The sequence below is a fragment of the Ictidomys tridecemlineatus genome, chromosome 5 (assembly GCF_052094955.1).
Source record: "Ictidomys tridecemlineatus isolate mIctTri1 chromosome 5, mIctTri1.hap1, whole genome shotgun sequence".
In the NCBI taxonomy this organism is placed as follows: Eukaryota; Metazoa; Chordata; class Mammalia; order Rodentia; family Sciuridae; genus Ictidomys; species Ictidomys tridecemlineatus.
Genome location: NC_135481.1, coordinates 193,701,751 through 193,716,537, shown reverse-complemented (window position 1 = coordinate 193,716,537; position 14,787 = coordinate 193,701,751). Strand labels below are relative to the sequence as shown.

At 54.0% G+C, this 14,787-nt stretch overlaps 1 protein-coding gene across 3 annotated transcripts in view; it reads right to left on the bottom strand.

Annotated features, from left to right (window-relative positions):
- The window catches only part of Ube2v1 (ubiquitin conjugating enzyme E2 V1), a 30,377-nt gene extending 23,673 nt beyond the window's left edge, over nt 1-6,704 (bottom strand). For 2 of the 3 annotated variants that reach the window (XM_078051938.1, XM_078051940.1), the window contains exon 1: nt 6,530-6,704. In XM_078051938.1, the coding sequence (XP_077908064.1) occupies nt 6,530-6,551 (22 nt within the window). In that variant the 5' untranslated portion in view covers nt 6,552-6,704. Of the gene's footprint in view, nt 1-6,093; nt 6,215-6,529 lie in introns of those variants that run through there. The other variant, XM_078051941.1, reaches the window with a different exon arrangement.
- Nucleotides 6,705-14,787: the final 8,083 nt, after the last annotated feature.

Here is a 14,787-nt window from a genome sequence, read left to right as displayed (position 1 = left end):
CAGGTGGAGTTCAGAGACCTGCAGACTTAAGGATGTACCAGTCACCAGGAGCCCACCCCATCCCAAATGGAGAGTGTAAGTTCAAACTCACGATTTCACTTAAACAAAACATTTCAGTGAGTAAATTTAAAAACCAAGTTCACATATGCCAAAGAACAGAACCATAACTGGTCAGAAAACCCGATATTCTAACATGTTTTATTCCTACTGCACTTTAATCAACTGAATCAACCTAAATTTTCAGATTCCCAATATTTGTCCATTTGACATCTAAAATGCAGCTGGAAAAACAGCATCAAGTGATGACACAGAGGATATAAAAATGGACTCTGTTAGAACTAGACATAGATAAGGAAAATCTAAACATGCTAAGATAATCTCACCAAGGTGCTAAAATATCACAGTAACCCAAGGCCTTTTACAAGAAAATATTTGTTCCTATTACTTCAGAATTCTTTCCAGAGGATTTTCCTGGACCTGTGTCAGCATCAAAAGCAGCCAGTAATTCTCTTGGCTAAATATAAACTTAAAAGTCAGCAGCTGCAGGAGGCACGAAGAAAATACAACAGGCAGGTTGAGAAAGCATGAGTATTTGATGAGTCTGACACGGCGTAGAGCGGGACACTTAAGGCAGTCACCAGAAGCACCGCTACATACTGAAATATCTGTGGTACCAAGGGACTCCATAGCAGGTGAAGGCTGCGAGGCCCGCGCCTGACCCAGGCCTTGACTTAGAACAGGAGAGCTTCAGGGTCCTCCAGGAAAGAAGGCTGCTGGCTCCGCGGGATTCTGGGCTCCTCCAGGAAGACAGCAACCTGGGCTAGGAGTGTGCGGCTGCTCCCGCCCCAGGAGGCTCCCACTTCAGGAGACACGGAGGCTTGGAGGGAGGCAAGGGCTCAACCTCCGAGAGCTAAGGTCAAAGCTGAGCGAGCAGCTGGTCTGGCTGCCCAGGAGGCCTGCAGGAGGGGGTTCTCCCTGAGTGATGCTTCATGGAGCAGGGTCCTCAGAGACCGCAGCTGGGAACCTGCTCCTCCAGAACTCCAGCAGGCCCCCAGGCCGTCTGAATGCTCCCTAGTTTGAGACCGTTGCTCTAGGGGAAGCAAACTGCAAGGACAGAATGAAGACCTTGAGCTCGTTGGAGGCTAGGGTCAGGCTGGTCAGCAAGGAGGCAAGGGTCAGATCCTCCCTCCCCTCCCGGGGTGGAGAGAGAAGCACAGGGCTGGGGAAGGCGAGGACACAGTCAGTTCTACAGTAAAGTACCAGGGTGAGACTTGTCCTGGGGAAGACTGAGGGTCTCTTTGCTCCTGTCCTATCAGATCCAGTTTCCCCACATGCCAAATTGACGTATTTGGTGACATCAAAGTAAGACCCTGGATTAACCCACTGCAACTTTCAACAAATATTTATTGAACAGCTGACTATAAGGTCAGGGACTACACCGGGTGCAGGGACACAGCAGAGAACTAGACAGAATCCTGCCTGACACAGAAAAGCACAGAAAATATGCAAGAAAAGAAACAAGACTCAGGTAAGCCTGCCCTTTAGAAGAAAACCAAACAGGCACCTGGGATAGCGACCAAGAAATCTCCTTGCAACCATGCCCGGAGGTGCACCTGTAATCCCAGTGACTTGGGAGGCTGAGGCAGGAGGAACACAGGCTCAAGGCCAGCCTCAGCAACTCAGCGAGACCCTGTCTCAAAAAATAAAGAGGGCTGAGGAGGTAGCTCAGTGGTTAAGTGCCCTGGGTTCAATCCTTGGTATCAAAACAGAACAAAAAGCCATTCCACGCAATGAGGTGGCAAAGGATGAGCTTTCTGGGGAGTGTTGCAACCTGAAGAATAAGCAGCAGCTGGGCACATGGAGACCTGCACACCCAGCAGGGAAAAAGCAAGAACAGGAGTGTGAGGCAGCGGGTGCAGGGCCAGGGCCACTCAGCGCCTTATGGGCCATGGGAAAATCCTGAGTTTATTCTTCAAGTGCAACAGGAAGGGCTTTCTGAGGGGAAATGACAGTTTTTAACATTCTGCTTCCTGTATAGAAAATGTATTAGAAAAGGGCAAGCCAAAGCAGGCCTCCCGACTTCCACACAGGAGGGAGGTGGTGTTCTGGTTACAGGACGACAAGGGGGATGGAGGGGACTGGGGTTACACCTGCTGGACCTGTGACAGGGAGGGTGTGAAGCTGAGGAAAGACTCCTGCCAGACACCATCCACTCTCATCAACTCGAGGGAAACTGCGTGGCCGAGGCGGAAATGTGGACAGAGGCCCAGTGCTGAGGGCCCGCAATGCCGGCTCTGGAGAAGAGGCAATGGGGGCCGGAGATGACAGTCCAGTGGGCAACCTACAGAGGTCCCAGGGCCTGCTGCAGACCAGGACCAGGACCTGCGCGTGAGCTACGCCAGGCCCAGTGGGTGTGTTACTCAGAACAGGGTACATGCAAGCACTTCCCTAAAATACGGTCCCAACTCCCATGACCCAGCAGGGGACACACAATGGCTAGGGATGCTATAAAAAGGTTCCTCAAGTGGACGGCAGACACTTCTCATTCAGGTCCTTTCTTTCCCAAGATTATAAACACTCTAAGACTCAGGAAGAACATGTCAAATCCACGCCTTTCCACCTGTTTCCTAAGGTCCTGGAGCAGGGTGTGTGTGCAGCGGGGGGCTGCAGTCAAAATGGGCTCTGGTGTGACCACCCCCGCTTCTCAGCCAGCCACCAGCTCCCTCAACTTTTAGTTCTTCCCTCAGTAACTGTCACTTGCCCCGTTAGTTCTCGGGGCTGTGAGCGCTAAGAGGAGACAACAGGAAAGGCCAGCAAAATCCTTGGAATACTCCAAAGCACCACATGCAGCATGAAAGCAGTAATTACACAATATTTACTCCACCAAACGTGCTGCTCTGAACCTCCCTGTGGCCTATTAGAATTAGGCAGATTCACAGTTGTACTCTGCTTTGATCAAACTACTGTAGAGTTCAATTCAAAATGGAGGAGGAACAATGAGGAGGAGAAAGAGGAAGGGGGGAGGGAACAGGGTGACTTTAAAGTTAATGTGGAAGGGACAAAATCAACACTGAAATGAACCCTGGAGGTCCCTTAACAGAACAGCTGGCACTAGCCCAGCTAAGCCAGTTCCCGCGTCACTGAGCACACTGCAGGCTCTCTGGCTGAGCCACTATGGAGCTCCTTCCTTGACTGCAGGGACCACACTGCAAAAGTCACTTAACTACAATTGGCTCAAGATGGCTCACAGTGCGACACAGGGGAACTGAGACCTACTAAGGGACTATGAGTTCTCATCTCCGGCTTTCTCTGGGAAACACCCTTGAGCAGAAGGGACAACTGTTTAATCTCCACTGCCCACATGGTTAACCTGTCATAAACCAGACGTGTAGGGGAGCCACTCCTAGGTATGCAAATTTGAAGTCATGCCCAGCTAGGGTTCACTCCTCTTGCACTTGGTTTCTAGTTCACTGTCAGGGAAGTCTGTGGGCTGCGGGGTGACAGCAAGGACCATGTCTGAGATCCTGCACTATTGGACAAGGCAGGAGAAACCCACCAGTCACAATGTGGCATCCTGAGGGACTGAGAGGGATGTTTCCAGTTCTACTGTCCAGGATCCTTGCGGAAAGCACACATCACAGACCGGAGGGAAATGAGAGGAAGGTGGTGCAGCAAGCTCTGACCATGGAACCAAGTCCAGCCTCACAGGAACTCAAGGCTTCACGCCTCTCTCCTGGCATCAAGGGCACAGATTAGTCAAAAGGTTCTCTTTAAACCTGAGCACAGGCTCCGCAACACACCTGACAAACTTCTCAGGGTTACAAAGCTTGTACTACACACCTTCACTGCCTGGGGCCACAGGTCATTTTAAAGCATTCATTAAACAAACACTTCCTAAATGCCCATTTCATATCAGGTGCTCATTCAATAGCTTCCCCTTGTACTTCATAAAACCCAAAGCTACACCTCCATGACGGGACTCCATAACAAGTCTCCCTCACACACCGAGGAATTTTATTCTGTTCTTTCAACATGTCAAGCTCAGAGCCACCACAGGGCCTTGGCATGGACAGTCCTCCCTATGACACAAGTTGCAGGGTTGGTTCTTTCCATCATCTGTCTCGGTTCAAATGCCACTTTCCCAGAGAAGCCCATCTTGACCATTTCTCCGGACACTATCACATCACCCAATTTCCTTCACAGCACTCCCTGTGTGTGAAAATATTCTTGTTTGTTTTTGGTATTGGAGATTGAATCCAGGTGTCTTAACCACTGAGCCACATCCCCATCTTGGGCTGGAGATTGAATCCAGGTGTGCTTAACCACTGAGCCACATCCCCAGCCCTTTTCTTTTCTTTTGAGACAAGTCTAAGTTGCTTAGGGCCTAAGTTGCTGAGGCTGGATTTAAACTTGGGATCCTCCTGCTTCAGCCTCCCAAGTTGCTGGGATTACAGGTATACACTACCACACCTGGCTGAAAATATTCTTAATTATTTACTTCCTTAATAGCCTCCTTCCTAATTTGAACAGGAACTCCTCAAGGACAGGGGCTACATCCATCCTGTTTGTGATCTATGATAGGACATACAGGCCTTCAGAAAATGTCCATTTGGGGAAGACCGGTATAGGGTGCCTCAAAGCCTGTTCTATATCTAAGCCATGCCGAGTTCCCCAGGAGTCCACTAGCCAGCAGCTGCTGATGTTTTCTGATTGCCCTAGCATTTATGAAGCCCTCTACACTGGTAGGGCCTCAGGAAGTTAGAATTAAGGAGTTGTTAAACTGGACTGTAGGTAGCTGATCTCAAGCAACTGCCAACAAGGCTGAGTTGCATGGTAACAATGGCTGCCTCGGACACACTGCATTCTCCAGCTCACAGCAACCTGGCAGGGGTGGCATTCTGGTGAGAAGTTCCCCCAGCAGCCTGCCCTGACTCAGCCTCTGTCTCCTGGGAGTGCCTGTGGTAGTGTTTTGGTAAATGAACTGACTCAGCAATGTACCAACTGAAACCAAAATCTAGTTAAAGGCTGCACCGGCTCCTCTATGCTCCAGGGAGACCCTGCTGACTTAATTGTACAAGGCAATGTAAAAGGCATCTGTGATGGATCGCTTTAATTAGATCCTCTGCATTCAATTCTAGCAGTTCCCACCCTATCAGTCATACTCAGACACTAGAAGAGACATCCTGAGAAGATGAGGTCCCCCACACTTCCATCCCCCTCCTGACCCTGCCCTATCTTACACCCAAGGACTTTCGTACCCAGGCTGGTGTCCCTGTCTGCTCCCTCTATAAGAGGCAACCCACCATCACCCCATTTGGGGGTACCTCCTGGGCTGAGGATGCAGCCTCCTCATTAAAAGGTAGAGAATCTCCCCCAAATTCCTGAACTTCCGGGCTCTAACTCTCTTCCCCCATCAGCCCCTCGGAGGAATCGTCCACAGCCAATGACCAACCCACCTCCAAGACCATCTGAGTCCATTTCCAGATGTTCAAGTGCAGAATGCTAATCCTCAAACAGCCCCTTCAAGTGTCCCCTCCTGGCCCTTTTAAGTGCGCTCAGCAGGAGATCCAGTCTCCAAATGCTGCTTCCCTGAACCTACCAGGGACCACCAGAGTCCCTTCTTCAGGAGTATTCCCTCTTGGCTGTCCTTCCCCACAGTCACCCAAAAGTTCTCATCTGTCCCTCCCATCTGGCCAATGGGGAACTTCTGAGCCGAAGGCACCAGTCTGTCCCAGTTATCCAAAAGTGAAAAGGAGTGGTGGCTCCACCGGACAGGCACTTCCAGGTCTGCCCCCCTGACCCAGGCAGGACAGGAGAAGTCCCCCTCTAAGGAATCACGTCTGGACCCACTGCGGGGGCCTTGCCAGGGCTGCCACTCCCAAGGAACCTCTTCCGCCCGTCCTCTTCCGCTCCGCCCGCAGATGGCCTCCGCAGCCTCACTAGGAGGAGTCACCTGTCCCCTCAGATATGGCCTGCTAGTGCTGGGGTGCCCCTGGGTCGCCCTAGCCCGGCCGCTGCCCCTCCCCGCTCCCACCGGCCCCGTGGAGATGCCCTACTTCCCCCAGGCAGCCAGGCGACGCCTCCGTCCCTAACCTGCGGACTTTGCGGCCCGCGCCTGGCCGTGCGGGCTGCTCCGTCGCCGGGCCGCGCTCCTCCGCCCGCCCGCCCGCCCGCCCGCGGGCTCCTCGCCGTCCGGCGAGCACACGCCCCGGGCCCCGCACCCGGAGGGGCCCCCAGCCCGCTCTCCTCCGCGGCGGCTCCGCGGGGCTCGCCCGGCCTGGCCCGCCGCGGGGCCCTCCCGCCGCCCGGAGCCTCCGCGCCTCGCCGCGCCGCCCACAGGCCCCTCGGCCCCCGCCCGTGCTTCCGGCCGCCGCCTGCTCCTCCTCCTCGTCGGGCCGCGCGGGCCACTCCGCGGAGCCCTGCGGACCGGGCGGCGCGGAGACGCCGGCCCCACTGCAGGGGCCTTCCCGGGTCCCCGACCCCAGCCCAGCCCGCACCCCCTCGGCCGGCCGGGCCCGCCCCCGCTCACCCGAGCCCGTGGTGGCTGCCATCTTGCGTCGCTGTCGCTCGAAGGCCGGCCCCTTCTTCTCCCCCCGCCCGTCCCCGGGCGCTGGTGCGCAGGCGCACGCGCAAGCGCAGACGGCGCCGCTGACGCCCGCTCGCGCACCCGCGCGCCGGGCCTGGAGGGGCTGCCGCTGAGAACCCTTTCGCAGAGAGGAAATGTCTGCGTGCGCGAGGGCCCGGCAACCTGCAAGTGTTTTCCGGCCCGGGTGCGAGGGTGGTGTTGAGGTGTTTGGTGAGAGGGGCTGGGGCGATTAGGCTTGGGAGGGCGCGACTGTGAAAGGAAAAGAAAGCTGCAAAACAAAAAGCGCCTGTTCAGCCTCGGGCGTGTTCCTCTCCAGCTAGATCCTCGCCACGTCCTCACCAGGTCAGGATTAACGTGAAAAATGAAGCTGAGCCAGGCCGTGCGATTTAGCTGAACTCAGCTGTTAAGCGGCTGAATCAGAAGTTGACCCCAGGCCAGGAAGTCTTGCTTCCAGGGTTGTTGCTGCCGGGCCAGAGGCGGCTTGGGGTCAGGCGCAGCTAACTGATTTGAGACCTTTAAAGCTGGCAGCAAAAGCGTTTGCCCATCCATCCACCCATGCATTCATTCCTTCGCTCATTAGTCTACTCCTTCATCCAAATATTTGTTAAGCACCAGCTGTATGCCAGGCACTGTGCTAGGTGCTGGAGATGAACCCCCGAAGAACCAAGTCCCGGCTTTCAGGGGCTTAGATTCTAGTCGACGACAAAGAGCAAGTAAACAAGTGGGACACTATAACTACCACTGGCCAGGGAATAGACCAGTGAAGGAGCAGCAGGAAATCTCCAGGAAGAGCCTCCTAAGGTGGTCACATTTCAACAGAGACCCAACTGATGCAAAGGAGGTAAAACTGCAAGTACAAAGGTCCTGGGGACATATATATTTGCAAATAAGTGATAATTTAATGAGCAACTCCTTTATGAGCCCTTATATGGATGTGAAAACTGAGGCTGAGAAACTTGAAGGAACTGGCTCAAGGTCGTACTGCTGATCCCCAGCAGAGGAAGGACCAGCACTCAGGACAGAGAAAGCCGGAAGCCCTCACCCAGAAGATCCCACTCATCACCTTTCTCGACAGCAGTTTCTGCCAAGCATCTCCACTGGTCCCACTCAGGGCAAGTGCCGTTGTCTCCCCTGGGTAGCCTCGGCAGCCTGTATTCCGACCCTAGTCTGGTCACCATAAGGCAGCCAGAGTCTACTCCAAATGCCCTCAGCTAAAGCCTTCAAGTGGCTCCCCATTCCCTCTGGACAACATAGATGGTACAAGCTGAATGACCATAGAGTTATCTCCAGGGAGGACACCTGTCACACTGAAGGGGTCTATTGCATTCTCACCAGGATAATGGAAACGAGGTCTGTCCTGGACTTTGGGTCATTGTGAAGGGTCAGTAGCAAGTAGAAGCATGTGGGCAAGCTAGGATGGATGGCTGCCCTCCCTGCAAGGATGTACCCATAACGGACTAAGATGGGGCCCGTGAAGTGTCCAGGGCAGAGAATTTAAGGAGGTTTCCACTCAGGTCCTAACTGCACTTGTGAGGCGGACTGAGGGCCTCGCTTGCTGCCCCCCAGCCTGGCTCTCTTCAGGGAGCACAACCTTTTCAGAGCCCTCTCTCGGCAGGGCCTTTGCCTGTATTCTCAGATCTAGGATCACCTCTTCAGGAAAGCTTTCCTTGGTTCCTCCAAATGGGTCAACTTCGGCTACAATCGGCTCCCAAAATGCCAGGTGTTCCTCCTTTTTCAGCCGCACACAATGCAACCTGACGTTTTATGTAGCACAGGATACAAATTTGATTTGGGGAGCACATTAAATATGTGTTCTGGACTTTGGGTCACTGTGAAACATCAGCAGCAAGTGGAAACATTTGGGCTGCAGAGGTAGACGTGTAGGTTCACGTCTTTCTTTACCACGGACTTCACTGCGCGACTCTCCGGGCGGCAGTTTCTCTTTGAACGGGAGAGGAAAGTATCGACCCACAGGGTCGCTGTCGAGAAAATACTTTGAGAAAACCCCTTGGCACAGGGAGAAGCAAGGGACGCCAGAAAAAAAAAATTGGCATTTATCAAGCCATTATATCCTGCTTTTACTAGCTCCCAGCTGGATGCCGCCACCCCTTGGGACAGCCCCATTTCAAAGATGAGCACACGGAGACCCAGAGCCTACGGGTGGAGGAATGAGGATTCAAGCACAAGTCCCTTTGCACGATGCTCAGAAGATGTTTATTCGCATAGATTTTTCTGGTTCTTGTTGGGAGTTCCTTAAAAGCAAAATTGACAATAACGGGAAATTGCTGTGCAGAACGCCTCGCAAGAGGTTAAGCCGGAGGCGCGGGGCCTGCTGGCTGCTGTAGTCCGGAGGTCGCGGTGCCTGCTGGGAGTTGTAGTGCTCCCGGGGCTGCCAGCCCGCTGGAGGCTCCGCCCCTTCCCGGCCGGCACCGCCAGTCCCCGGAGCTGGGTTCCTCCGCCCCGGCGTGCTCCCGCCTCTGCCCGGAGCTGACCACTCGGCTGCTGGCGAGCAGGGAATCCTGCTTCATCGGATTGCTGAGGATTAGGCTGGTTAGCAGAGCTAGGGGGCTCAGAAGGCTTGGCGCTAAGTGCTACTTAAGCATTAGTTGCTATTATTGCCTGATCCTCAGTGACCCTTGCGAAGTAGCCTTTGCCGTCTCGGTTTTGTTGGCCGAGGAACCCGGGGCTGGCGGAGTCGGGTGGCTTTCCCGGGGTCACACAGCGAGGACGGCGGAGAATCCATCTGGGAATCTCCTCCTTTGAGCCCGGCTGCACCTGCTGGTCCCCTGTGCGAGGGACGCGGGGTCCGAGGTTGCCGGCCACGTGACGGACGTGCAGCCCGGCCGCCGAGTCAGCGGCCAGGTCCAGGAAAGGGAGCTGTTGGACCCTGTCCGCGGCCCCGGTGGGGCGTCCTCTCCCGGGTTTTGGTCTTCCACTCCCTTCTTTCCACCATGGCAAGTGGCGAAGGGGCCCCCACGGTCACGTGAAGCCACGAGGCCAACCTGAGGCCCAAACCCTGACGCTCCAGACCAAGGTGACAACGCAGAGGTGGCGAGCCGGGTCCTGAGAGGGGGTGGAGCTGCCCAGGGGAATCTGGGCCCCTGCTGCGGACTCAGGAAGGCCCGAGACCATCACTGACCATTGCTTAAGCGGCCTGAGGACATTTATGTGTGACGATGTTGCTACGATATTCAGTCAAGAAGGAGGGGGAGTGGGAGGGGGTGACCCGGGCCGTCCCGCAGGCCTCTGTTGGTGGACGGTCCGTCCCGCAGTCCTCTGTTGGGGCACGGTCCGTCCTGCAGTCCTCTGTTGGTGGACGTCTGGATTGCTTCCTTTGGTTGGTGTCTCCCCGCCGCCCCCCCACCTTCTCTCTCCCCCTCTGGTGGGGGCTTGGACTCAGCGCCTTAAGCATAATAAGCCCGTGTTCTCCCACTCGAAGTCCCCAGCCTTTGGCTTCCTTCTAGACAATTTGTGTCTACAACGTCCGATTACTATCCTACATCACTTTCTGTAGCCATGGAGAAAGGGATGAAACTAGGGAGCTGGACGAGCTGATTTAAAAAGTGCCCTTGAAATCCGTTAAGCAAAAAGCGCTAGGGTATAACTAGATGGTGGAGCACTTGCCCAACATGCACAAGGCCCTGGGTTTCAACCCCATCACCGCAAAAGAAAAGAGAAAGGCAAACATTTATTGAGCATTTACTGTGTTCCCAGAACACAGTGTTTTTCATATAGTAATTTCTTTAACCTTCATAACTAGCCTATGTGTAAGTGCCATTATTCTCCCCATTTTACAGATGAGACAACTGAGACACAGGAAGGTTAAGTGATTTGCCATAGTCACAAGCTTGTCAGTGGCAGAGCTGGGATCTGAACCCCAAACTCTTAACCACTGCTACCCTGTCCTCCAGGAAATTTGGGAAGGGACATGAACAGATGAGGAATTGCAATGCCTTTTAAACTCACAATAAGATATTGTGTTTCAGTGATTCTAAGATACAGATTTTTACATTCAAGCATCTCTGAAACCAGGATGCATCTTAGGACGCATGACATCTTAGACTCAATAAAATACAATAAGAGAAATGCAAATTATCAGGTTGGCAAAGAGCTCAACCTTCGATAACACAAGGATGTGGGCCACAGGCTGCTCAGCAGCAGTGTGAATGCACCAGCCTCTGGAACAGGGCTGGGTACGAGCTATCACATTTTTTTTTTAATATTTATTTAGTTAGTTAGTTTTCGGCGGACACAACATCTTTATTTGTATGTGGTGCTGAGGATCGAACCCAGGCCGAACGCATGCCAGGCGAGCACGCTACTGCTTGAGCCACATCCCCAGCCCCCTATCACAATTTTTAAACACAAACACCCTTCGGCCCTGCAATTCAGTTCCTAGGAGCTGACCCTTCAGATCCAGTGGCCCTATGAGCAAAGATCTGAGATCTCTGTTGCAACTAACGGCAATTTGCAAAACTCTGGACTGAAAAACAACCCAACAACCATTGGAGGTAGATTTAGAAAGGTTCGGTCCATCCTGAGGTGGAATACTACACAGCTGTCAAAAGGAGTGAGTCAGGTTGGGTATGGGCATGCTGTAGCCCCAGTGATTTGGGAGGCTGAGGCAGGAGTACAGCAAGTGCAGGCCAGGCTCAGCAACTTAGCAAGGCCCTAAGTAACTTAGTGAGACCCTGTCTCTAAATAAAATATTAAAAGGGCTGGAGATGTGGCTCAGTGGTTAAGCGCCCCTGGGTTCAGTCCCTGATATAAAAAAGAAATAGAAAATAAAAAAGGAAGAAAGCTTTCTGAACATTGATAACACTATTTCCAAAATGGTTATGTGAAGAGGGGGAAGGTGCAGAGCACAGTCCCGCCTACTGTGTGTGGGTGGACATTACCCGTGTGCCTGTATAAGGGACTTGCAAGGGTACTTCAAAATGATGGGCCTGGTGGGCCTGGGAGGGGAGCCGAGGGCTTGGGGAGCAGAAACTGGGGTGTTTGACTTCGCTGTGGATCAGGGACTGGGGACCTTACTGTAAAGGACCAGAGAGTTGGTCTCATGGCTCTGCAGGCCCCCTGACCTCTGTGGAAACCAGTTACCTCGTTGCTGCAGCACAAAGGAGCCAGGGACAAGTGAGTGGGTGGGCATGGCCATGTGCCAACTAAACTCTGCAACGGGGCGCTGGCATTTGAATGTCCTGTACTGAAAGATTCTCCTGCCAATCATTTAAAAACAAGCACTTGTGGCCACAGCAAAACCGTGGGCTGGATGTGGCCCATTGTCGCCCGCTGACCCTTGCTGTGGCCTGTTTTGTGTCCACATTCTTGTGTGGAGGGGGGTACTGGGGTCTAACACAGGGGGGCTCTACCACTGAGCTACACCCGTGGCCCTTTAGATTTTTTTTTTTTTTGAGACAGCGTTTTGATTTCTGAGGCTAAATTGCCGAGGCTGTGATCCTCCTGCTTCAGCCTCCCGAGTGGCTGGGATTTGGGGTGTGCCCCACTCTGCCTAGATGGCTCATTTTCTTTCAAATAATACGTTATTTTTAGGACCCAGAGACACCCCGCCACTTATCTACATCTCCTGTCCTTTTTAACTTGAGGCAGAGTCTTAAGTTGCCCGGGCTCGTTTGGAGCTTGCCGTCCTCCTGCCCCAGCCTCTGGAGTCCCTGGCATTACAGGTTTACCCAAAGGGGTTGGGGTCAAACAGCGGACAGGAGCCTGCGGTGTGCGCCTAGACCCCCTCTGGAAGCTGGGGAACCAGTGTTTGCCCTGCATGTCACCTACCCTGCTCCACCACCAGATGGCAGCATATGCTCACCGAGAGCTGGCGCCCAGGTTGGGTGGCTGTCCCAGGTGGCCGCTGACACCTGTTTTGCTTGGCTGGCATTGTTTTTGTTTTTGTTTTAACTCAGGGGTGCTTAACCACTGAGCCGCATCCCCAGCGCTTTTTGAGACGGGCCTCACTGAGTTGCTTAGGGCCTTGCTAAGTGGCTGAGGCTGGCTTGGAACTTGCGGTCTTTCTGCCTCAGCCTCACAATTCGTCGAGATTACAGGTGAGTGCCAACGCGCCCGGCCGGCATCATGTCTTAAACATGGAGCCAGCATTTGAAAAGTCTGGACTGGGCGCTAGGCACTGGCTCAGCGGTAGAGCGCTCGCCTAGCCCGTGCGAGGCCCTGGGTTCGATCCTCAGCACCACACAAAAATAAGTAAATAAAATAAAGGCCTCGTGTCCAACGACACCTAAAAAAAATTAAAGAGAAAGAAAAAGAAAACTCTGGACTTCTGGCTTCTCTTTAATCAGCTGATGCCCAGAGCAGCTGTGTTCCCAGCAGGGCTGCCATTCCCACGTGGACTGGTTTTTCTTGAGGACCTCTGTCACTGGCCTCCCTCCCTCCTTCCTCTGGGGCTCCCGATGGGTATTGAGGCACAAAGGCTTTGGGTGGGACCTGAGCTTGGATCCCGTTTCTGCCACCTACCAGCTGTGACCTTGAGCACAACAGGTAACCTCCAGGCCTCAGCGTCCCCATCTGCAAGTGGTGCCAAGGGGTCACTCCCCAGAGCTGCGGGATGGCCCCAGGCCCTGCCCTCTGGCAGGTGCTGGTTTTCAGGGGTTGAGTGGCATTTCCTGTCGGCCCTGATCTTCTCAGTGGCCGACACACGCTGACCTGAATCGGAACGGAGCTCCCTCTGGTTTGGGAACGCATCTTGGGATTCAGGCCAGGCGGGAGCGGGAGGCCGGGCTCAGCCATCCTCGGCTGTGGGACCTGGTGCCGTCACTTGACCTCTGGACTCATTTCTTTTGCCAGCTCCAGGGCAACCGCCACAGGTTGGCAGGGCCTGGGGACAGGACAGCCACCCTGGCAGCCCCTGGCCGCTCACCCAGCCCCTCTGGAGTCTGGCCCCTGCCCATCCATCACACTCTCTTGTACAGACGCCCTCTTCTGGGTACCTGCCTCCCTCCTGGGGTTTGAGAAGGTCGCAGGGACATGTTTCTCGCTCCTGGCCAAGCGACACTTACCCGTGCCCCACCAGCAGGCCAAGGTGGTGGATTCAGGGTAGGCACAGGACCCAACCCAAGCCACTGGGCGTCCACTCCGGGCCTCTGCAACTAGTGGGAAGGGCGAGTCCCCGGAGATGGGCCGCTGTTCAATGTCGTCTCAACTCAGGGGAAACTGAGGCAAGACAGAGACCAAGTTCCGATGAACTGAGTCCCTGGGTCCTGTCCAACTCCAAGGCAGGGCCACCCCATGGGCTTCTGAGTTTTGGGAGCTGATACAATTCCTTGAGCTACACATTTCTTCTTTAGATTTCTTTTTTGGGGGGTACTGGGGACTGAACCCAGGGACACTGCCCACTGAGCTCCACGCCCAGCCCTTTCCTGACACAAGGTCTTGCTCAAGTTTCCCAAGCTGGTCTCCCACTTGGGATCCTCCTGCTTCAGCCTCCAGAGCCGCTGGGGGTCCAGGCGACCATCACCTGTCACTGTGACACATCAAACTCTAACATCCCTTCCGTTTCTGGTCCCCTCAGACATAGGCACCAAAAAGCCTCGTGGTGACCAAAGTTGAAGAAAACGAAGGTAGGGGTCACTTTTTTTTTTTTTTTTTTTGGTACCAGGGATTGAACTCAGGGATGCTCGGCCACCAAGTCACACCCCCAGCCCTGTTTTGTATTTTATTTGGAGACAGCGTCTCACTGAGTTGCTTAGCACCTGGCTTTTGCCGAGGCTGGCTTTGAACTCACCATCCTCCCGCCTCAGCCTCCTGAGCCAACACACTTTTAAAAATAAATCCATGTCGTATGTGACTGCTCTGATCTTACTCTTTTCCTGTCCCCGACAGGCCTTCTCTTCCGGCTAACTGCAGAAACTAGTCCAGAAGAGATTTCTGTTTTGCTTTTGCAGGGCCAGGGAGGGGACCCAGGGCCTCGACACGCCAGGCAGGCCCTTTACCCCTGGGTTATACTCGAGTCCCAGAGAGTCTGACGAGAGTCTGTGGCGTCCACAACTGAATCCCAGCCCGACACGTGTGCCTTACGGTAACTTGTTCAAAATAGAAACAACTTTCTTTGTTTAAAATGTCCAGTGGCGGGCTGGGGATGTGGCTCAAGCGGTAGCGCGCTCGCCTGGCACGCGTGCGGCCCGGGTTCGATCCTCAGCACCACATACCAACAAACATGTTGTGTCCGCCGAGAACTA